The sequence below is a fragment of the Galleria mellonella genome, unplaced genomic scaffold (genome assembly GCF_026898425.1).
Source record: "Galleria mellonella isolate WM207_F2 unplaced genomic scaffold, CSIRO_AGI_GalMel_v1 utg132, whole genome shotgun sequence".
NCBI lineage: Eukaryota > Metazoa > Arthropoda > Insecta > Lepidoptera > Pyralidae > Galleria > Galleria mellonella.
Genome location: NW_026441989.1, coordinates 7529872 through 7557176, shown reverse-complemented (window position 1 = coordinate 7557176; position 27305 = coordinate 7529872). Strand labels below are relative to the sequence as shown.

Here is a 27305-nt window from a genome sequence, read left to right as displayed (position 1 = left end):
CAGTGCCGTTTTAATTAAATTATTGTTAAAAATATATAATTTCCGTTATATCAATCCAGTATATTATATACGAATTAAAAGCAACATATTGAATTTTAAATAAAACTTTATGCATAGTGTTATAGAACTGAATCAAATAAAATGAAAAACCAACATGTCTATAAATATATTATGTACTTACCTACACACGTGTTTATGTATTTTCTAATATTTCGCATTAATTTCTTGATCTCCAAACTAATACTCCCATAACAAAGGATTGTGTTATAAGAAATACAGGTAACGAACGCATACAAACAAATACAAACTCTAATTTAGAAAAGTTTATTTACTAAATTAACCTGAACGAGAATTGAACTCATTTTTATGCAAAACAATGTGCGTGTTACTATGCCTAAGGTAATTATTAATAAATTCATCAATTTTCTTTTAATTAAATTTATGTAGTTTCCAGGCAGTACTTAAATATACCTCTGGGACTAGCGTGGGCTTTAGTGTCATTGCCAATTACGGGTTACCGATATTATTACCTACTGCCTATACAAGAGATAATAGTGCGAATGGACTGTGTACTAGACATCTACTTATTTTCTTCCAATTAGTCTAGTAATTGTGCTATGGGCACATAACAGAGAGATGTAATATATTTACTGATCAAAATATTTACTGTTAAAGAAGTCATTCATAAAAATTAAAACGTCCTACAAACCTATTTTAACTTTTAAAACGTTTAGTCGCTGTCTTTCAAATTGGGAAATTAGTGCAAAAAAAAACAACAAAATATTTCAATAGCTAAAAGTTTGACCGTTTTATGAGTAATAAATAAAATATCTTTATAATAAATAAAATAATAAACGTAAATACACCTAGATAATTACTGCATAAAAAGCGTACTTAAAACTACTATGGTGCTATCTACCAGTCTACTGCAAATAGAAATAACAAAAAATATGACTAACGTTATATGCAAATAAATTATAAAAAGGAGACGCTTATATACGAAAATGTTAAATTCAAATGTCACAGCCTAACTGCTGTCGCCAATCCGCCTGCCAAGTGTGGCAACTACTGTCTAAGTACCCCAATATACGTAAATGTAACACATGATTTATAAATAATCCTACTAATGTTATGAATCCATAATACTATTCATGTTGATAGGCGACAGTTACCACTTTCCATCAGGTGGACCAGCAGCTTGCATGCCATTCTAAGTTGCAAAAACTGTGAAAATGTTTGTGATATTGTCATCACAAATAGTGTACGTATTTAATACTTTATAAATAACAAATATTATTTTTAAATATATATATATACTATACAACACCAATTCTCGTTTCTAAATATATAGCCAAATTTATACTTATATCTGTCACGAAATAAACTATTTCAGTACAAAATAAGTATATGGTTTTACATGAAACCACTGTTGATTCTTGTGTTTACCGTACAAAATTTTACTCGAAGCTAGAATTTGTTTTTGCTCCAAATAACACACCCTCACAGTAATGTGTTAAATAAACCCTGCTCGTGTCACGTTTCTATAACACAACGAGCTACGTGTAAATGTTATGTCACAGCTGTGTAGATATAGCATCATAAAAGGTTATATTTATGCTATTATTAATGCCTATAATTGTTATATCTTCGAATTTTGTCAAATTTTCATAGCAATAGTTATGCAGGTCGCATACAAACTTTAACAGAACTTACACCACTAAGTAATCTACATTTCGCTTACAAATTATACATATTTAATGCAATTTTGAATAGCAAAAGACAAACTGACGGCCTTGTAGGTCTAGCGGCTTATATACTATATATACGTTTATTTACGTTTTACTATGGTCAAGGGTTCGATTCCCGCTCAGTATAAACATTTGTATTCATGAAAATGGCTGTTTGTATTAATTGATCTGGGTATTTTCTACGTGTATATATATTTTTACAAAAATATTTAAGTAAGTCATATTGTCTTATATAATTTTTTTATGCAACTTAGAATGGCAAACAAGCTGACGGCCCACCTGATGGAAAGTGATAATCGTCGCATATAGACATGAGCAGTACAATGGACATAACAGAGTATACTTATTCTGTGGTTCTGAAACTTTTAGAGCCAAAATGCGTCGCTATCGGTATACAACACGCAGTGATATACCTATATATGGTAAGTTTGTTTGTTTTTATTTTAAATTTTAATTTATATTTAAGTGTAGTTTAAACGTATAGATTATTTGTTGTGATATTATTATCTTTTTTTATTTATTCTTAATTCAATTTGCTTCATGTATGACTAGTCTTTACTAATCTATTTATTAAATTATAATGTTTTCTTTTTTTTTTGCTGTTTTGACTATCTACATATATATTTTATTTATTTATTTAGTTTATAATTATATTTTTATGTAGTTACTATTATATATATAAAGGGTTTGTTTGAATCGAAGCATTTGGCGTTCCATTGTTTCTGCCTACCCTAATGGGAGACAGGCATGGCAGATATGTATGTATGTATGTATGTAGTCGCTTTTTCCTTAATTTTTTCTACATAGAATTTATACCTATTTTAGTTTAATAATATTACCAACTATATCCATAGTACTCTGCTTAGTTTGGGGCTAGGTGGCGGTGTATGATATATCCAGTAGTATTTATTTATTATTTATCTCCATACCCAGTCATTTTACTAACACATCCTACCTTTCAAAGCTAAACAAATAAAGCACAACTGCTTGACGGAAGAAACACTAGTGATGTAGAAGTAACTAAACACACAACTTTTGTACAAAGCCCTCTAGGGATAGCTAACTAGTAACTTCTGGTAATAATGAAGCGTATCCTTCGGATGAAAATCAAATGCCACATTGAACAAGTACGAAATATGTTCAAGAAGTTTACTTTGTAACCATTCCCTATTCGTCAACCTTCCGTATTAGTTTGATGCACTGCTATGTATTTACTATTCTCCTATATAGTGATGAAGTGTGGACTCCTATGGAAACGATGTGTAAGAGAATATAAGCATTCGAGACGTGATTTTACTACTTTATGTACTGATTCATGAAGGCAGAGCCGCAGGAAATAGCTACATATAAATAAGCAGTTAAAATTTATATAAAATTACAATACACAATTAATCCATTATACTAGGAAGAAGACATACAAAACATGAAAGTAAAGCAATAATTCATTCTGGTGATGTACTAGAAAGATAGTACTACTATTACCCCCTTATTAATATTATAAACGTGAAAGTTAATTTGTTTATTTGTTACCACTTAATGCCTTAACAAATCACTATGAAAGTTGGTATAGGTATATGAACTATATGGAATATTCTCGTAACTGTAATCCTAAATGAGTCTGTCAGAAACATTTGTTGACTATTCCGTTATGACGATATGAATAACCAAAATATTCACATCTTACTGAATATATTTGAATTTAACGTTTGGCACGTACAAACCTACCTGCATGGGGGAAAGGATTATTAATAATAGAGTCTAACTACCCCATTACTATCGATATATCTTATCAGATTGATCTTCACGTGGTTCCCCCTGGGAACCATCGTGATTAATTCTTGTAGAATTTGCCAACATCAGCCAAATAGCCTGCTTTATTCCCGCCAAAATCCCTCACTGGTGCCCCCCATTGTAAACTTAAGAATTAATGAAGCGCCTTAAAAAGCAAAAAGTTAAATTGTCCAATAAATATATATTAAATATACCGCGTACTAAAACAACGTGGCACGTAAAATACAAGTAGATACGCATGAGAGCACGTGACTGCTGAACAAGACGTAGAGTGAACGCGTTTTCAAACTCAGCGGGCATATAAAAACTGTATATTTAGATCTACCAATTTCAATTATTCTTTTAATTTTATTAAAAAAAAAACAATACTTTTTACTTCTCAATTACTAATCACTTTCTGATTCTGACTGATAGTTAGCTAGTAGCCGAATAACATTACATCCGCTATACGTACATAAGAAGAAAAACCAATGAAATAGATCTCATTTAGATAGTTTACTTAGATAGAATATGAACAACCAGATTTTATGGTAGACATTCAACGCAACTCTGAAAAGCACATCCAGCTTAATGTAGTAATTTGTACGTGCTACCGGGACAAATATATAAACAAAGATTCTCGCTCTTATGAATTATATTTATATATTCTACACCACATACAATTTTTTTTTAATCTCCTGTGCAAATAAAGAAAATAAATAGCTTAGTAGCTTGACTTCTCTAAAACTTTGATAAGTGCACTACGCAATATGGCGCTTGGCAATGTTTTCAGCATTGTATGAACAGAAACGACCTCAACCTGTCATTTGAAAGTACAATTTGCAATGAAAATTAATCTTGAGAAAATTCATAGCTTTTTACAAAGAAAAATTTTTTTAGAAATATCGTACCTGATTATTTTGATATCATAGTTGTAACAACATTGTAGAAATCTTAAACTCTTATTTTAATCACATTATAGTTGTTACATTCATAAGTATACTTGTATTTTCTTACGTCTAATGTTTATACTTGCCTAAACCAACAAAGTATACAAACAGCGTCTCTAGGTTAATTAAATAAAACTGCAGAGAAAAGTAACTAATATTACAGATATAAATTTCACAATTTCCTTTTCTTAATAAATAAAAAATAAATAGGTGTACTAATTATCTACAGTCTATTGGCAAAAGTAGTTTTCAATCAATTAATATAGACTTTAAGATATCAATATCAAAGACATATATTTATAATCGGCCAACATATATATATGTATGTATGTCACCACAACTGGATCGATTGTCTTGACCTCTAATGTTCGCTTCGAAACAAGAATTCAGAGCAGGCTCTATTTAAACAAGGAATAAATTATAATTTCATTTACGATAATAAATATTTATCAAATAGAAACTCGGATAGAGCTATTTCTTCTTCCTTCTACAAAAAAGCTGCACAAATAGCAATTTAGAAAAGACAGAAATTAAATCTTATTCTAGTAAATTTATGTGAAAAAATTAGCATGTGCAATACTCTAATTACCTCAGATAATTGTCTTTCAGTTTAGGTCTAAATTTTGCTCTATTTAAAACTATATAAATAGTAAAAAAGCTGTCTGTAACCATCGCCTACAAACATGTATAATTAGCGCCATGAACATCACAGAATACTTATACTGTAACACCCACGTCAAGTGATCAAATTTTTCAATCTAATATTTGAATATTAATATGATATACCTAAATCACTGTTGATCAGTCTGCCTGTTGTGGTTCGACCAACGGCTGTCAAAGAGACACTGGCTTTACGCCAGTCTTATTATGCTAGCTGTCACACGGTTATTGGCATTACAAGATCAGAAGTCAATAAGCATCATCATCATCATATCAGCCGTTAACTGTCCACTACTAAACATAGGCCTCACTCTATTGAGGGGTTTTGCCAGTAGTTGCCACGCAGGCGGGTTGGCAATCGCAATAAGCACATCGAATACAAATTATAACTGAACGCGTATCTATTGTAAACACACAATGTAAATGTAACTAGACTATATCTGTACATAGGTAGTGTTTGAAAATAAAACTTTATACTCTTTTGTTGGAAAGGTGCATCTACTCAATTGATGAATTTTAAAATACTCTTTCATTATTTTATGCCTTACTGATGACTTTTAAACTCATTATAATGTTATTTTTTGACAATTTTTTGACAATTATTATTGGTTATTTTGTTGCTTCATATTTTTTTTTTTTTGTTTTGTTATATTTTACGATATCTTCTTGTCACTTGCAAAAATATTCAACATAATGCAATATTGTAACGAATAAAATAAATTAAATTGAATTGAATTGAATAGGGGATTAAAAAAAATTATATAAAAGGTAATAAGGAAGAGCATTACTACATTTTTTAAACTAATTATTAATTTTGTCTTTCTGTACATTTGTTCCGGTATCACACAACAACTACAGCACCAAATTAGGTGTGGTTGTATATATTTTTTTATATTAAATACTCTAAAAAAAAGTAGAAAAAAAATCAAATAACATCGGCGGTACTTGTACGTATTACAATAAAGAAAGATAATAACATTTTTCCCAAAAACCATGGGTTAAAAGTCGACTCCGACATTTTTGAATCACCCAAACTAAGATCTAATTTTTTTATAATTTTTCGAATGATGTTTCAGAAAATTGATTCTTTTTATACAATTGTATATTGATTCGGAGTCATGATAATGATTACAAATTCTAGTGTAAATAAAATAAAGCCACAATATAATGAAGTCTATTATCTACTTCTTTTAATGTTATTCAGACTTCTCACAATTGGTAGCCGTTTGAACAAGTGGTTTACGAAACTCGGCTATGCATACCACAATAGTTATTCTGTCTGTGCATACTACGCTGTCAATTGAACTCACTCGTTTATCAACAGAAACTGTGGTAATTGATACGCATTTATAATATCGAACATAGATGAATTGGTGTGGTCTACATAGATATAAAAATACACCAACTTCAAATGAGACAAACAAGAATTAAACCACATCAGAAAAATGTATTGATAAATAAATGGAAAAAAAATTAGCAAAATTAATAGAAATATAACCAAAAACAGACTTTTGAAAAAAGGACAAATTTATAAGGAAAGACGTTATAATTTGATTAATTGAAACAACGTTTTTTTGGAAGAAATCGCCAACGCTATAACATTCAAAATATCACCGTCATAGGTTTTCTAATTAGAATTATTTTGTTTAATTCCGATACCATTAGTATGTGTGTGACTGCTAATACTCGAAGATTGACCACCACTATTACTACCAGAAGTTCCACAACCTTTCATATTAGCATCAATCTTCGACTGCCATTTTATTCACGCACTTTTTGCGATACGTGTTTCACTTCTAAACGAGACATCTTCAGGCAAATTATATATTATATTTTTATTCGAGCAGCGTTCTAACAATTTGATCTCTGCTCGGATAATAATACAATATATTATTGTCCGAACATTCCACTTTAAAATAACCAGTAATATGGACTTCCGCAAGATGACACCTAGTTCAGTAAAATATCATCGTCATACTTTTCTATTTTTTATTTTCTGTATTATCCAAACAATTGCATCAATATGCACCAATGTGCATTTACTAAAATACCCTAAAATAATGTCGTTGTGTACTTAATCCCCATGAAAGATTTAAGGTGCATAAATATCCTATTTAGCGCCAAAATATTTTCTCTGGTGATCTTTGAAACCAAGTCCGGTGGATATGAAAATAAATGTCAGTTACATTTTATATTGTGTACGTGTGTGCGCTACTGAACAACGACACACACACATAGTTTACACCAACAATAACATCGGCATTTGGCACACACACAGCTCGTGTGTGTGCGACATCGAACGAAATTCACGCGACGACCAGCTGATCACATGTCCACATTCCAATACACTTGTACGTTGCGGTTGATAGAACGATTTATGTCTTAAGTTAAATAGATTCATCATAAAAAAATACATATTAAACTCGTTGAAATACTTATATGTAAGTTTTTTTTAAATAGGTGATAATGGAATGATTACCCCGCCTGCGCTATTAGTATACGCTGGCTGTGCACCAGTGACGGATAATAGGTAAAAATAAAAAAGCAGGTCAGTTAGCCCATCGTGATGAATACATCTGAAATTCAGTACGATAGTTTCCAGGTGGAACCACGTGGAGGTCGACCTAGCAGGGTATATTGCTAGCAATGGGTCAGTTAGGCTCCATTACTAAGAATCCTTTTCTCCTCTATATGTAGGTATTACAAATATGTCATCTATTTCTGACAGACAATGTGCTGAGCACGGATCTCTACCCATAAGGAAAGTATATAGTCACTATTCTCTTCTATATTTATAGTCACTTCTCTCTCACTTATGTATTTATAAATATAAAGCTAAATAGCTTTTACATATTATTGAATAACATATGTTTACCATAGTTGCAACTAGTTCTGCACAACTCCTAAACACATCCCAAGTAATGTGGTTGTTTTCTGCATAACTAACTCCTTTTATTAGCGTTGTTAAACGTTGCTATGTATCTAAACTTATTTTACTTAGTAAACTGTAAATACATAGCGACTTACTCATTTATGTAAATAAATGTCAAACTCAATTTATCTATTCTAAATATTAAATAAGTCAGTACTTTATAATTTCGTCCACCTTTATCTTTTGATCATTAGCCCATTTTAATCTGTATCCCAGCAATCAATTCATTCTTTAGTATCTAGATATAACACTGTTATACAATGCTGTTATATCCAAAAATAGCCGATTGGACAATTTAGGTCGCGAATGGACCATAACAAACATAATTTATACCACGAACGTTTATATAGTTCTAATAGTTATTTATGACCAACAATTAACAGATCATTCATTTTCAGAAATACCTAAAGGACAGCCTAAATGCGTAGCTTTGTATCTAAATGATAGATCTAAATGTGCCTTTAATATCAAAACAAATGTTTTGACGTCTTGACGAATACAATATTGTTTGCTTTTTATTAGTAGACACATGGCCGCGCCTCCATGACGCAAATGTAATCTACGTAAACCCTTTAAAAACGTAACAAACACGAAACCCAGCGAATTTATTCTAATAAATGGAAATTATAATCTTACTTTGAGGCTTCTATCTAAATAAATATGAATTCATATACGATAATACGAGTACAGTCTCAATAAAATAAATAAATAAAAACTATTCATTATATATATATATTATTTGTTTTCAATTAAATGTACTTTGAATAAAATCTCTTCTCAAATACACCATTTTCTATTTAACAAAAATTTTTTTGATGCTCGTATTACAGATGCGATTAATAAAAAAAAAAACTAAAAGGAAAATTAACAAATTTGCCCCTACGCAACTTGCTTTTCCTGCCCCACCGCGCCGTAAACATTTAAAATCAAGTTCATGTGACAAAAACCTAAATATTATTGTTTTTTTGTTTTTTGGTCGTTATATTTATTTCACTGGGACATTATGTAGCCCACAAAGAAAGCTAATCTAAAAATACTCATATTATTAGGCTACAACGTTTTGCCAAATATCAAATCAACGCAGTCGTGTTTTAGTTACAAAGCTTTATCATATTGTCTTATATGTCCTTGTATTTCTTAGTGATAAAATAGGTTCAGTTTATTCTCCATTAAACAATAGGTACTTACTTTTTTTTTGTACATGATATCATTGATAATTCTGAACCGATTTTGACAACTTTTATAAAACAAAATTTTTTAATCTTATATTAGCTCATACCGACTGATAGATTAAGAATCGCTTATATTCTCTTTTTATATAAGTACTGATTTTTTAAGTTTTCTTCGTACTGAAGAATAAGGTTTATCTTGTAAAAAATATGATTAAAAAAGAAATGTCCCGTCAAAGCTTAGCCATCTTAGCGTAAACAGTCAAGCACGGGCTATATTTTCAAACACGAGTCAGAGTTATATTTACAAAACTCAAATTGGATTCGTTCATTAGTTATCATGCCAAAGACATGTGATAGCTATTAATATCTACTTTAATTGATTACCTAATCTTTATCATCATCCATCAACCTTACCAAAGGCGTCGTTTTAGTAAAACGATGAATTGCAAAAAATAAACGACCAGTACAACCTTCGGGTTATGGACCTTTTCATGTTTTACTATAAATCACCACCAGCGATCGCCTTATCTAAATTGTTATCAATTTAAACTGTCGTGAAAGTTTTGGTAATGGAAAACGCTGTCAATCCATTTAGTACATAAACTACGTTACAGCACATTACGTAACTTTTGTTTACAATGTGCTATCGAACTATTTGTTGAATGGTCTATCCAAATCTATCAAATTGTTTGGCATCTGACAGGTCTTTCGTCATGTATATACATTTCTTCCATAAACTTAGAATAAATATACTAGCATGATACGTCTTGCGTTTCCTGTTAGCATATTTGGGGTACCCCCTTAAATAAACCCTTTTTTTTTTCTATTATCCGGCCTCTTGAATCACACAATAGATATAAAAATATATTATGTCTGAATTTGGAATCCCTTTCACTAGATGCCCGTTGAAGATAGGCAGACATCGTTGATATAACAATAGGCTATCTGAACAATCTTATAATACCACGGAAAAAGAGATTTTTATTATTAAGAATTAGAAAAGCCTTTAACCCTTAAACGAGCCTTTTGGTTCATTAAATATCTTTTTAGAATATTGTTTAACTTCTAGTTAATCAATGCGTCGTGTAAAATGTTCATGGCCATGAGACGATGTTGCCAGTAATTACAAGCTGATGAAGTATGATCCGGTAATTTACAGTAGTGCGTGCCTGCTACAATAGAATGAGCTTAATCGATTGTCAGCTTAACTATTCCTGTCAGTTATTAACGTTATTAAATGAAACTAACTCTGCTACACAAAAGATATAAAATATTTATTTATTTGTAATTTTTTTTTATGTTAACCTCTGTTAACAATGAGAATAAAACTCCCGTATGTATCCCATATTACTACCTAACTTGATCACAATTGTACTTACTGTTTTTTTTACGTATCGAGATCTTAAATTATATTTTTTTTCTTTTTTAACAGCAAAAGTTTACTTTCATGTTAATCTCGTATTAATATTTTGTATACTCTAAAGTAGAGTAAATCCATTCTTAAATTATCTGTTATACTATATGTTTTTATTAATCGTATTTAATATTTTTCAACAAACAAACTTTCTGTGTGTTTAATCATTTATATTTTTAGAAATATTTCCATGGTATGACGAAAAATTAACAAGAGCTAATTTTTACACCAATTCGGCCAATCAACTACTGCCAAATAGTGATAATTATGATTAATTTATTGTTTGGATACCTACCGAAAATTTTCATTCGCACTAAATTTCAAATCAGTGACAGCGCGCCAGTACTACACATATGTTTATACATCAAAACAGAGACGAACAATCCAGCAAATACAAGGTACACTTTTCAAAGCAATTTAGTATATTTTTCATAATAGGTTCAATTATAACCCCAAATTGATATTATAAAAATTACCAGAAATTACCACAATTTATCTCTATCCATCTATATACAACCTCAACATAAGCAAAGAGATGTGTGTACCAATAGCCTCTCATTCTTACATAAATTTTGCTCCATTTACGTTTATAATTATTTCCATACTACATGCCAATTCCGGAAATTCTCATTTAACTAATATGGATTGATTGATCACTCTAGGTCACTGACAGTATCTGCATCTTTATTATCTACATCCGCATAAATATGGATAACCTTTCAAACGTATATCTGTATTAATTTCATTTAATCTAATTTATTGCATTCTTTTGGACTGCTTATAGAATCGTCTTCGTATATTGACCATTTAATCGTTTATTTCATGACTCTATTGTCTACTCTTTCTTTATTTGTACTTAGTCTCATCTAATTAGGTAACTACATGATTTCAAAGTATGAACTTAACTAAGAACCAAACAAATATGATGCAATCACCTAAAAGATTGATTTCAATAGTTTTATATTTTGACATTTTATAACGCATATTTCTAATAAAGAACATTTAAAAATATTTCTACCGCAATATATTTTGCGAAACATTGTTGTTCAGGTATATAACAAAATCAATGGAATCAAGCCAAAATACATACCTTGGAGAGACAAGTCCAATGAGAAACCCATTTTATAGTCTAGGAAGTACTTCTCTCCAGTATATTGAAAACGTAGGTTAGGTTAAATTATTATACTTAATTACACACAATGATTATTTAAAGAAATGATAATATATTTAATATATTAGGTGTATGTTTACATTAGTCTAATTATATGTTTATATTATATGCTTTACTTATATATATTGCTTTATTTTTCCTCTATTCAGTAATGCACCGCCTACGTATTTCTCGGATTACCCAATTGTTGATTGATAGAGAACACCATGCGGTATTATGTCTAGCAAATGTACATAGAATTTTATTGTGCATTAAAGTTTAAAAAAAAAGTTAATAACCTTAAAACGACATTAATTATATTTATTAGTCGTGAATTGGTTTCTCTAGTTTCCATTGAAAATTCAAATACTACTTAAATTATTAGATTACGATTTTTCGTTTTTTTTTTAACGGTTTCTAATGTTGAGTTAGCACATGATGACTAAGTTATATACTTATTAGGAAAAACTCTTACAGGCTATGCCTTTTTTTCTATTTATCGTTTTCAAAAAAAACATTTCATGAAAACTAAGTATGTAGTAGCAGAAAATGTTTTGATAATTCCTACGGAAATAAGAAAAAACGAATACATAATGATACTGTCCCAGTTACTTATATGTGCCAGTCATTTGGAGTAATATTAAACACACTTTTGTAATCTAGAAAAATCTAAAACTAAATCTAAATAATGAAGTCACACAGTCCTATATATAGCATATCCCCAAATTGAGAGAGTGCGTGATAGCATTAAGCTACCCATAAATTATTAAATGTATAAAAAAATTACAAGGTTTTGTATGATTAAAATTGGATGACAAACGCACAACGAAAAAAAAAAAGAAATTTGTAATCCTAATCTTATTTACTGAAATAGTGATTGCCGATTTTATAGGATCCTACGGTTTCAACCTCCCGGAAACCGTTCTTTCTCAATCACTGTGGAATGACGAGAAAACCATTCTATGTAATCGCTTACGTTATACAACCAACCCCTGTGTCCAATTTCATGTCTCCAGACCCAGTAGATTTAGATACGCGTTTATCTGTCAGTCAATTCAATTTCTCCTTTTATTAGATATCTACCCAAATTACAACTTATGAATATTGGCAAGTGTTCTTTACGGCCATCCGTGTAATTACGTTAATTAGAAACGTCGCGTATTGTATACAAACCTAATGATGGTATTGTCAGTGTTATTTTTAGATAATGGCTAAAAATAATCGTCGCTACTAATATTGGTAGGCGCGTTCCTACCATGAAATACTTTGATGGCCGTTGATATGTTGAGGGGCCGCGCGACGGTGGCGCGGCGACACCGTAGCGACTACAGTCTACACGCGGCGTCATCCGTGTGCTCTAGCTTTATCGACCTTCTTCTTATCTTAACAAGAACTACTGCCGCGATAAACAACAGGCAAAAGCGTGCGCCCGCGCCGTTTTGCCTCATTCCGTCCTGCTTGGTGCGTCGCGATTAGTTCGTTCGCCTCGTTTTCAATCCCGATCCGTTCAGTTGCTCTTCAGTCACCGTCGCGTTACATACTTACGCGTTTCTCTGCATTATGTACCAGCAAACCAACAACACATAACCCTTCCAAAATGAAGCCTAATCGGTTATAACGTTTCGTTTACAAATCCTATTTTATTAGATCGAATATATTATATTGTGATATTTAGTTAGTTTTAGTATATATCGTTATTATTTATACTGTTACAATGAATTATTTAAATTAGTATTTCCCAATTAACAAATCAGTGCTCAATATAATCTCATTCCAAAACGCCCTGTATAATTGAATAAATTTGAGAATTTTATAATATATTAATTTGCAATGACGGCGAAAACTCGTTCACATTGGAAGGAATATGGAACAGCGCTCTGTGGTAAGTATTTTATAACCTATAAGAATAAATTTAGTTACTTTTCATAACATGCGTTTAATATATTTCAGTAGTCTTAACAGTTGTGTTAATTCGACATTTAATATTTAAATAGATATCAAAAACGGAATTAATAACGATGTTTTTCCTATATTACTTTAATGACTATGAGCCCACGTTACACTCGTCAACACTTTAGTCAGTAATAACTTTTTCCAGCAATAACCTCTACCTCTATCTGCCTACAATATATTTTATTATTGTTATAGTTCGTAGCTATAATGTACTTTTTACTATATTATACCTGATTCATGTTTCAATACATTCAATATTTAATTCGTTCTATTTAAATATTCTCTCTGAATTATTAATTGCTCATAAGTTTTTCTTTTCAGTAAAAGTAAATCAGGTATTTAGTCACCAATATATTCAATTTAAAAATCAATTTTAAATTATTTCACATTTTCTAGAACTACACAAAAAATTATGTAGGTCGGTAACTTCTAATTTTCCTACACCATAATTAATTCTACTCATTCGCTTGCATTAAAATATTATATGTATCCAAAAATAGAATTCAATAAAATAAAAAGATAAAACGTAATAGGTAAACGGATATATAATGTTGTACTATCCACGTAGTTAATAGACGACACAATTATCGTTGCATGCGGGGAATTAAAAGTAAACATAGAGTTTATTGAATGTACGTATATGACGGTGTCATTATGAAGAAAGAAAAAAAGAAATATTTTTATTCAAGTAAACTTGATTTAAGCATTTTTGAATAGTCACCTTTTTTCATTACAGGCAGTAATATAATAAACACACATGGCACAGTCATAATCGTCGAGCAATCACATTATAGTATTTCTGTCCACATGGCTAAAAAGAGCAACTACCATAGCATTTGCCTAATTACAATAAGTAATATTCGTATTGTCACAAATCAACATTATTTCACATATTTATAAACATCTCTATCATTAATTCTATATATTCGTTAAAGGAGAGGTTAAATTAGGTTATCAACCAGCCTGTAGATATGTCATAAACTGAGTTAACTTGAAGTCAATTATTGAATGTAAATTTCCGTGCGAACTAAAATACAGGCATTGTAATGTACATTATCATTAATGATGAATTAATGATGACATCATCGTCATCATCATTTTTCGTAGTCTGTGATATCCTATAGTGTTAAGGAAAGACTTCTCTCAACTGTTTCTCATGGTCATTGGCCAATGTGTACCGATTTTTTTAAAGAACCGGTCCAGCTCATCTCTCAATTACATACCTGCATTTCGGCCACAACTTCTTTTCGAATTCAATCATTATGCAAAACAAAATAAAAGAATGGATTTTGAAACTTTTATTTAAAAAATAATATATACTTGCAGTTTAGTTAATATTAAGTTTTAACTTCGCATATATGAATATAATATATTCGGATATATATATATATATATATATATATATATATATATATATATATATATATATATATATATCTAGATATAAATCTTGGATTTATCAATACGATCCAGAAACAAAGCGCCAGTCGACGGTTTGGGTGTTTAAAAACGAATCAACGCCTATCAAAGTAAAGCGACCTAAAAGCGGGGGGAAGATTTTGTTCGCGAGTTTTATCAATTTGACTGGCTACTTAGTATCAATTCCTTTACGAAACCAAAGAAGCATTAACACCGAATGGTATACTACCAAGTGATTGGCAGAAATTTTGTAAGCAACAAGCGACCAAACACAGGGCTCCGCGGGCTACTGCTCCACCACGATAAAGAGCCCGCCCACACCACAATCAAAACGAGGTACTTCCTAGACAGCACACCGGTCAAACTCATGGGTCACTCTCCTTACAGCCCTGACCTAGTACCGTGTAACTTCTTCTTATTCCTAAAAATAAAAAATTTGCTCAAAAGAATAAAATTTTCGTCACCGGATGATGCGCTTTCAGCGTTCGAGAAGTCTGTTAAGCAGGTGTCTACGGCGGACTGGAAAAAGTATTTCAAAAACTGGTTCAGACGCATGAAACTTTGTATAGAGGCTGGTGAAGAGTACTTTGAAAAGATATAATAAAAATATATTTACCTATAGAAAATTTTTTTAGTGTCGCAAAACTTTCCCATGTATGTATATGTCGACAACCCAATATTTACGATGCATTATAACAACGTAATAGTTTGAGGCACCACACCTTAATTCTCGTAAGTGGCAATCCAATGACACGGAGTTATCTATAGGTTATTAGCGGATAGCTTAATTGTCATATACAAACAGGAATGTAGCAATTAATTGAGTTAAAGCTTTTGGTAACTGTTGCCTACATCAATAATGATCTGATACATCAAAATACATGTTAATTTTATATACATACAATTGGAAACCTAATTGTAAAGTAATTCGATTTCCATATACGAGTAGCTATAAGTGTGTAAGTACATAATTAAGACGAAGCCTTTAGATAATCAATGTAATCAATGTGATTTAGAATTAATACATCAAACTATTGATATCGAAATATCACATATATAATTGTATATATAAAGACTTGTCCTGGCTGACTTACAGGCTGAGTATATTATCAGTTTTATAGTACAACTTCATACTTTAGTAAATTGTAGTATTGGTCTGTTATTAAAAAATATATAAAGCCAAATTAATCTTAATTAAATTAAGTAATAAGTCAGTTTTAACCGTATTTTGTATTAATAAACACGGAATAACGAATGAATAAGCTAATCCAAAGTTTCGGAGTAAACGTGTAACCCTGTCACCAGGTACGAGTAGTTTACCGATATACAAGGGTGTAATTTTAAAGAATTCGTTACCGTTACTTTATGGTTCGGTCGCACAATTAACTCTCGAGTCATTGCATAAGTATTTTTATTATTTGCTGTCTTGACGTTCGTTATATGTTTCTTAACCGACATCAAAAAGAAGAAGATTCTCAATTTATTTGTATTTCTTTATGTTTATTACCTCATAACTTCATCAGTTGTAAACCGATTTAGAAAATTTTTTTTTTATCTGAAATAATATACTTACAGATTAGTCTCGTGGAAATGTTGTCAAAATCAGTTTAGAATCATAAACCATAAACCATTAAAAATTTCGGCCATTTACGTATTTTATGATGTAAATATCCACTAAGAAAAAATTTTTTGGAAATTCCACCCCTGAAAGAGTATAATAAAGAATGAACGGTCGTATGGGAACCCATCATTTTCAAAGTTAGATGCAAAAAGTTACATACACAAGCTTCTAGTTAAAAATAAATAAATATGTATAACGTCGTTTTTAAAAATTCAACTTTAAACAGGAGAAATGGAATAGACACATTAGTATAAAATAGAAAAAAAACTGGTCTGATCTGATTTACTATTATTATGATTAATAATATATGATTAGTTGAGATTTACTACATATTTGTGTTTTTTGATTGAAAAATTTGATTTTAAAAACTCGATTGAATTTCCAAAAACTTTGAAATACTTATAATCATGTGTTTCAAAGTTTTTGGAAATTTCACCTCTCAGACGATAAAGGGATCGCCATTTTTATTTAATTTTTATTTTAAAGGGTTAGCACGTTTGTATGGGCATATTCACTAAAAACATTATATATATATAAGTACACACTTCTAGGTGCAAATAATTAAATACAAAACATCTTAATATTATTCTCTAGGAAGGTGCAAGAAATACGTTTTGTTTATACGAACTTCACTACTGAATAGTGAAATTTGCATAAATAAAATCTATTTCTTTAGAGAATTAACGAAACGCTGTGGGCAATAGTTAGTAAAAAGGATTTTCTGAACAGCCCAAAACTCGAATACTTGAGGACGAGTTCCTGTGGAATTTAAATTACGCAATAAAATAATTAAATGGCATTAATTATGAGATTGAGTGATGACTTATGGAACCGACACATGGTCCTACACGATTGCCCGTATGCAAAAGCTTCAAATTACTCAGCGAGCTACGGAGAAGGCTATCCTCGGAGTCTCTTTGCGGACTATGTTGAAGACTATACTCGAAGTCTCTTTGCGCAATAGAATCAGAGCCAAGGATATCCATAAAGAACCCAAGTAAACGAAATAGCCCGAAGGATAGGCAAGCTGAAGTGCCAATGGGTTGGTCACATAGTTCGAAGAACCGACAATCGATAAGAATAATTCTTGAGTGACGACCCCGTACGGAGAACCGCGGTGTACGACGTCTCCCCACTAGATGGAGTGACAACCTCAAATGCATTGCAGGGAGTCAATGGATGCAAGTAGCTCAGGACCGTTCTTTATGGCAGTCTATGGGGGAGACCTATATCCAACAGTGGATGGATAATGGCTGAAATGATGATGATGATTTATGAGATTCCATTATTCATTTTTCCAATTTAAATAGCTGTATCGAATAGTTAATAATGATTACTTACATAAAAAAAAATTGGCTACATATAGTGTAAACTACAATACTGGATTAATAATATTTTCTTCAATAAAATAAAATTATTACAAGTATATTTAAAAAAAGCAATAAACATTTTATTAAATACAATATTAACAATATGAAAGAATTTGTTTGAATAAGCGTGTTTTATAAGCATGTCTCTAAATAAAATACATATACATAACAATTCATTCTGTTGTAATAAACATATAAATAAAATAAATTCCCTATTCATACTTTCCTTAATAAAAATCATATATGCAATATAATAACATGACATGGAATTTTATATGTATTTGCAACTTCAAGGCATTCGTTCCCGGTAATACGTAATAGTCACAACTGTTACGAGTCATTTCCAAGAAGGCCAAACGTCAGGTATAAAAAGTAACCCGAGATACACAATGGCCCTGCTAATCGCTATCCGATAACAAAATGCTCAAAGGCTCCTCCGACACAAATTATTGATGCCTTGGTCGCATAGGGTTACTTAGACCCTCGTCTGTTTTATCAAATTATTGTACCTACTTTGATATATATGACTTGTCTGATAGATACTAAAATATAATATAATGTTATTTGATATATTGTGTGTCTTAAAATATGAAGTGAGTAAAAACAATGTTGTATTTAATATAATCAATTCTAGCACCATAAATATTTTCAATTAGAGATTACCAAAGTACCTTTTTTTTTATACAACTTAGAATGACAAACAAGCTGACGGCCCACCTGATGGAAAGTGATAACCGTCGCCTATAGACACTAGCAGTACCATGGACATAACAGAGTATACTGTTTCGCCCATGATACTCCCTCATGCGTTACCATTCCTGAGGACTCAGGTGTTATTCCTCTGTATCCTGTAAATTCACGCCATATCCCACTCTTCAAACCGAAACACAGCCATGCAAAAACATCTGCTTCACGGTAGAAACACGAATGGTATAGAGGTACCCAAGCAATCGACTTTTGTACAAAGTCTCCCTCTGGTACCTACTGAATACAGGTATTATTCACTTCCTTTGTTCTACTTGCGCAAATCAATAAATAAAATAACAAACGAGCAGTAGATACCTATTCATATCGTCTTAAATTCGATGTTACCTAGATTAAGTTGTTATTGATATGTATGATATAATTTATAGAGATACAATAACACATAGTAAAATATTAATTCTTACTCTCTTCATACTACGAAGGTAGCAAACAAGTACCTATACAACCCGTTTGATGGTAAACGGTCACTATAGCCTAGCAACACTAGGGGTGCCACATGCGTTTCAAACTCTGAAGAGACTTTAACATACCCTTTTTAAAGAACTCCATATTATAGTCTCTAGGGAAAACCTCGGCAAGGAGCTCATCCCTCAGCCTGAGCGTTCGCGAGAGAAAACTCCTCTAAAATCGCTGTACGTGACCATTTAGGTTCAAGCGTGTTTAGAAATGTTATCTAATGAGAAGCATTACTGTGTACAAAGATATGTTGTAAATATGTACTATAAAACATATTTTTTTATTAAAATGTAACTTGCTTTAAAATAAATCTCATCCCCTATAAGTAGGAAATCAGGTTCAAATTAGAATAGAATAAAAATATACTTTATCAGATAGACTTGTTTACAAGCTCCTTTAAATCGTAATTATTTATAATTATGCTTCTTGAAAATATTTCAAAATATATTAGGTACCATGATCTAGTCATGGTACTTCTGATATAATAAAAAAATTAATTGTAAATTAGTCCGCAGCTTTAATATATAAAAAGGGGACGAATCCGCCACACTACGGGCTGTTTCAGCAAAGCTAAGATTTACAGCAGCACGCCGTAATCGACAAAGACTAATAAAACTCAAGCAATCTCGGGAGTAAATCTACAGAAAACTTGGAACTAGCAAGGAATAAATTAAAAAGAATAAACACTAGATTCAAGCATCACCGACAATTATCGTCTTGACAAAATAATAATCCGTAATTATTAGATATTTAACTACTAGTTTTTACCCACAACTTTGTCCGCGTGATTAATATATATCCATTAAGCGGGATAAAAATATTTTTTTAATTTTTTTTTTATTTTCATAATGATTGATATATAAATACATATAGACAGCTAATAGCGTGTGACGCTCGACGTTTATGTAGAAGCGAATTGATTGACCTTTTCACATACACATGCCAACTTTTTACCAAGAAGGTCGTCGGAGAAATCCCGCAGAAATGTTGGAAACAAAATGCCTGTTATTTCTGTGAAAGTCTACATAAACTTATTTCCATACAAAACTTATAGAACACAAGGTGTTCCATCCTACGAATAAATTCAAAACCTTACTCTCGATTCTATTTTAAACTGAATTATAAAAGTATTCTATATTTAAAAATTGAAATTATTCTAGTACAGTGCTTAGTGATTGACATAGTTGCGTTCGATATATTTATCGATATTTAAATTCAAATAAAATTGTTTTGTTATTAAAACCTGTCTACATTTAGACTCAAAATCTAACCGTACTTCATAATATAATATTGTACTAAACATAAAATTATAATATAAAGAAGTAATATTTTAGATATAATGAACAATTCTATTAATAAACATTTCGTAATCTCCATTGCGCGGGCGATAATATCTAATATATATCGATATCGAAATGTAGTTTAATGTCAATGCTATCAATTCCTAGATTAAAGGATTGTTTCGAGTTGACAGCTGTCGTATCACAGATGAGCTGAGACATCCAGTACCCGTACAAAACGCTCATTATCCAACTCCTCTAAAGTTAAGCCATAAACGCACCAAGAGGTAACAAACAAACAAACTCACTTTTACATTTTTAATAATATTATAAGTATTGCTCTGTACTTGTAATTCCATCAACGACATTGATAACATGATCAATTTCAATGTCTATAACGACGATTGCTGTTACTAATAACATTAATATCAACAGTTTTTATGCTCTTCTACAAATTTATTATTAAACTGTCTCGACAATAAACAATTGTTATATACAAAGTAAAAGTCTAATGCTTCTCTATTTATCTTTGTGCAACATTGATTGCAAATGTATTATTTATTTGTAAAGCTTTATTGTGCTGTATAATACGATTCAAAGACAAAAGAAAGGAGCAATTACAATAGCGGGCTTTAATCCTCAAAGGGATCTCGTCCAGCCTTCGAGTGACTGAAGGGAATCAGTTGGGTAGTGTAGCAGATTCATATCACATCAGATTAGATTACATTGTTGTTTATTATATTTTATTTAATCAACATACATATAAAGACGCTGATCGAAATGATGACTAGATATGGTAATACTAGAAATTACTATTTAAACAAAATCGTGTCAAAATATTATAAGTAAAATAAATATATATAATAAACATCTATAGATAACCCATTACAATGTTATCTCTTAAAATATTTATTTAATTTACTATTTTTTTAAATCTGTGCACCGCCATCTACTCTCTCTGTTTGGCGTGGTGGTTGACTGGTAGAGAATGCCATCAGGCATTGAGTCCGCCCTGTAGGCATTTTTCAATGTGTGCATAAGTATAAATAAATATTGAAAGTTTAATATGGAAACTGAAAGAAAGCCTCTCAAGAAAATACGAATGGACGACATAATGTTTACTACGGCCGGCTAGAAGGTATAACCACTTATGTAGGTACTATTAAGCTGTAAATGTCAACGACATCAGATAGTTTACAGTTGTGTAGTGCGATTTTCTGCGATTCGCTCGGTCGAGTGGCATCTCGAGGAGAGAGCATTGTCAACGCAGAAATGGTGTTTAGTGTTTATAAACAATCCCACTGCGATTGTTCGTTCAACTGCAAAAAAGATTTTGTAGTATTAAAAGTAAAATTTCATATCACAATAAACTGATGTTTATCTTTCTGAACAATCTATGCCGTACTCATGTTTATTTAAAAACATACATCAAAACTGTCACATCATCAACCGCTACAAAGCATAGATTAAAGATAATACTTGCGGTAACTACAAAGTTAAAAAACTAATCTACATGCTACAGATTACGAAGAATATTTACTTAAAACCAATAAACACACAAACAAACAAGTAGACCTGAAAAACATTCTCATTTTATATAATAAAAAAAAATTGTTCATATGAAATCAATAAATGTGGTGTCAACTTTTCTACTTGAAGAATTAAATTTTTTTAGTATGAGTATCTCGACCGCTCTATAATGCAAAAATAAGAGTAATGATATTAATATAAATAAAATTGTCAGGCCCTTTATAGTAAGACTCACGTCCACGTTTTTCCTTTTCAGAGACATACAGTACTTCACTGTATTCTTTTTCTTATGTTTGAAATCCTTATTTTGTCTCTGGTTTTTATGATTAATATGTTTCTTTATTTCCTTAATTATTGCTATTGAGTGAGTTTCGGTAAGTTATTAATTTTAACAAATACCTTCCTATACGTATTTGTAAAAAACCGATCATTGGTATCTATAGGTTGGTATGTGCTACAGTCGAAGCGATTACTATAATTGTTTACAGTCTACGCAAGATATAAATATGTAATCTAAGGGCTTAAACTTATTAATTGCACATCAAATGCTACGATAGTATATAATCTTATCTAGTATAATGAAAGATGAATGACACATAAGGTTTATAATATCTTCGCAATACTGTTATTTCATTATGAAATAAGTATGGGTACTAAAGTGACATCATCGAAGGCGAATGAATTGCTAATATCAAGCAAAGTTTAACTTTAGACAATATTTTTATGTCATTGTTATATTTATTTGCACTTATATTATTTACACTGGAAAAGTATTAACAATAAATAATTAAAATTAAAATAGAAAGTTATTAAGACTGTATTGTTTGTGGACAAAACAACTGTAGCCTCAGTGCTAGAGGCATTTTTCACAAAGACATTCTAACCTTCATTTTACATTTAATAAAGCTATTGTACTCGTGAGTTGTTTAGATGAAAATTAAATACATACTTTTATTTTCGTAAAATATGTAACTTAAATCTTAATGTGGAATCGAGATTCCTGTTTGTTATTGTAGTTTCATTAATAGGTATATATAAGAAACAGATATTGAATCGAACATATACGATTAACATTAAAAGCGTAAAATATAGCATTATAGTACCATGGGCGCCCCGGCATAAAATGGGCCATCCCTCCCTTTCCCGTGAGTGTCTTAAAAGGCGACTAAGGGAAGGCGAAGGATGGGCAGCGGCGTCTTTAACCATCTTTAAAAGTCTAGCTGCGGTTGCCAACCCGCTTGCCAAGCGTGATATCTACTGGAAAAACTCTATTTATGGGAAAAGCTTATGTTCAGCAGTGGACAGTTAACGGCTGAAATAATAAAAATAGCATTACAGTAATATTAGAAATTAAATATTATTGGACTAGACATAAATTAAAAAAATATATAATGTATAACACTCGTAATTTTTTTTATTAATTATCATAACAATACTATAACAGCGAATTTATCGAGTACATACTTTTTATCTATTTGGAACAAGTTAATAAAGTCGATAATGAAATAATAATAGATTGGTAAAAACAGTTCCTGTTTGCTATATATGCCAGTACTGAAATGTTAAATAACTGGGTACTATTTATAAATTCATAACTAGACAAGTATACTGTAATGGGATAGTAACCCCGTCTGCATTAACGGTGAGGATGAAAAGGCAGGTCAGTTTTTTTAATGGGTTATAATGGAATGGTAACCCCACCCACGCCATCAATATACACCGGCGGGGCACCAGTCTACGATGATAGGTGAGGATGAAGCAGGTCAGTTAGCCCATCGTGACGAATTCCACAAGAATTGTTCACGATGGTTTCCAGGGGGAACCACGTGGAGGTCGACCTTATGGGGCATATTGCTAGCAACGGGGCTGTCAAACTCCTTTGCTAACAATTCCTTTCCCCCAGGCAGGTCAGTTAACCCATCGTGATGAATACACCTAGAATACAGCACGATGGATTCCAAGGGGACCACGTAGAGGTCGACCTGACAGCAATTGGACTGGTAATCCACATTATTAACAATAAATCCTCCCTCCCCCCTCGTCCAGTATACAATAGTAGTGATTCGTACTTTCGCTCAAAAATTAAACTTCCACATTTTCCACATTTCAGCTAATATATCTAAAAGTAAAAATGTGCTTTGTTAAAAACGTATAACAAAATAAACTAAGCCTAAGTCATTGACTCTTGTTTAATGTAATAAACAGATACTTATTACTTTATTGATATAGAGCAAAAAAAAAACAATTTTAATAACCATTTATTAACTAATATTAAAAAAAAAAACTCTTTTTATAACTATTTGTATAATTAACATTAGTTTCATCATTCAACGTACGAGTATTTATACTTTAAATTTTTATGCTCCTTAACAAGTATATTCATTCATATGAATAAATACACATATTTATATTCAACAAATATATATATATATATATATATATATATATATATATATATATATATATATATATATATATATATATAATTATTGTGTAACTTATATGTGATGTGTGTTTTTAAAATATGCTGATTCTTGTTGGTATATATTATTATTTATTATTTATATTAATTGTAACTAAAAATTCCGTCTGTTGACTTCTTCGTTGTTCTTTTGTTTATCAATTTTCTTTTTTATAAAAAACTACAATTGTCAATATATATAATGTAATGTAATGTAAATAGGACTTTATTTTCCGCGCTTAGCCTCTCATTTGGGCCGTTGTGCGTAGTGTCAATATATGTAAAAAGGTTCATTTTGAACAATGTATTTGTTATCATATTCACAGAAACATATATGTATATAGATGTAATTACTTCTTAATAAATAACTTTACGTAACTACAATAGAATCATAAAAGAAGATGAATATTAAAAGGAGTTTTTGTATATGCCTACTTAAATAAAGTTTATTTTGAATTTAATAAAATAATAACAATACATTGCACATGTCGTAAATTATGTACCAAATTATCAAAAATATAATATAGTTATAATAATGATATGTATATCATATATTTATATATCGTGCTTTTTTATCTTACTTATAGAATAGCATGGAAGTCTGACACGCCTACCATATTGGCACTGTTGGTATGACGTGTCCAGTTGCCAAGTTAGCATTGAAAATGCATAAGCATTATATTTAGCCGAAACCAAATGAATAAAAAAGCAGTTTAGTGCGTTTTTTCTTCTGTAAAAAGAAGATAAGAAGACCTTTTTACACGAATGTTCTCATTTGTTTATCATTATCGCCTTCATGTTTTTAAGGAAAAAAAATTAGTACCGGTAAATACATTCACTTCTAAGGAAAAATATTCCAACTCACTGACAAAAAAATTTCAAGAATACTAATGATTAAGATTTGAACGTGCATACTTGTGACAATCGGTCATATCGTTAAAAAATATTAATAAATATGTTGGCCCGTTACTACGAATTGTAAGTATTAAATAAAAATAGTACACAGAATACGTAGGCGGAGTATGAGACATCGGCCAATTGATTAGATTGACCTTTCAATACAAATAGCATTTTATATAAGTCTGTTTGTATTCATAATTATATGTTATTTAGATTTTTCTATTTAATAAAACTGTGTATAATCCAATAATTTTGTATATTACCTTGCTTACATTGTCCCTCATATCTGAAGGCCTTGATGTGGAAATAGATATAATTATGTTTTGTTAAAGTCTTCATTTAAATGTACACAGCTTGTTTCTTATTTATTACTCAAAGAAAATACTGATAATTACAGTTATTGTGAATCGTGGTAAAGGTATATTTACACCACACGACATAAACCAGATGTAGATAAAAATATTAATTTATACAAAACTATACTAGCTCTAATTTGCCCGCTGACACTCAACTCTATAAACGTCAAACAATGAAAGATTTTTTTCACAAAAAATACTTATAAATACGTCACTTTCAATACTTCTTAATTATAAAATAAAGCTTTATGCAACAATAATATATTATATATATTATATATATATATATATATATATATATATATATATATATATATATATATATATATATATATATATATATATATATATATATATATATATATATATATATTAAAAGTCCATAGATAATTACATAGATAAAAATTTATATTCATCTGAATTAAAGACAACATTATGGTGTAACAGTTTATCCAAATCGCAAGAACTACCTTATTTAAGAAGTACATAACTTATATGATAAGGTAATTAATGTAAGATCTCCTGACGATAAAATAAAGTTATTTGGAAACATAGATTAGGACAGTATCTGCAATTCTAATCGCAAAACTAAGTATACAATTTGAATAAACTTGAATTTTATCAGTGTGACAGTAGCTTAGTTCAGAATCCCTGGCGATTTGCGTCAGCACGCGACCGGCGCGGCGCCGCGCTCCACACGCCGCCACCCATCCGACCTCGTGTGCAGGTCATACAAACACACATCACACTAGTGCACCTATATAATAGTGTTAATATTCACGTGTATTTTATAGACATGTAGACACTAACATCCACACGCGAATACGCCGCGTGCTGTCGGTACATTATACTGGCTATGACCAGTAAAAAGCGAGATAAAAGTTTCTCTGCATACTTATCTAACTTTTTGAATTTCCTCTGTTACCAACTTTAATAACATGTATAAAAAACATTCAATTACCATTTTTAAATAGGTACTTATATATACAGTTACGAATTTTACCCAAATACGCAGTTAAACAGACTACTGATGTTATACACATGTATGTTTTACCCGCGGGACGATGTTCCTTTAAAGGGTTTGTTTATCATGCCTAATGGCATTTTTATGTACATTTGTAACACTTGTTCCGTAAATTTATTGCTCTTATAATAGAAACCATTATTTGTACAACGGAAGTTGCTCGTAGCTGGGTATTTCCTATGCATTTATTGAAATCCGGTCCGAGCGGTATCATTCGTTGATTGTGAGAATTTAATATTTTCTAAAGAAATATAGATATTTTACTTTAACAAAGCAACAAAAAATAATTCCTAATATAAGCTACGAAACATAATGAATATGTAAAAATTATGTATTTTATAATAATCAAGCTAGTCGAGAAAAATTTTCTAGCA

At 30.7% G+C, this 27305-nt stretch overlaps 1 protein-coding gene across 1 annotated transcript in view; it reads left to right on the top strand.

Annotated features, from left to right (window-relative positions):
- The first annotated feature begins 13240 nt into the window (after nt 1–13240).
- The window catches only part of LOC113518365 (facilitated trehalose transporter Tret1), a 26837-nt gene continuing 12772 nt past the window's right edge, over nt 13241–27305 (top strand). Inside the window, exon 1 of the mRNA XM_026903250.2 lies at nt 13241–13678. Within this exon, the coding sequence (XP_026759051.1) occupies nt 13627–13678 (52 nt within the window). The 5' untranslated portion in view covers nt 13241–13626. The remainder of the gene's footprint in view (nt 13679–27305) is intronic.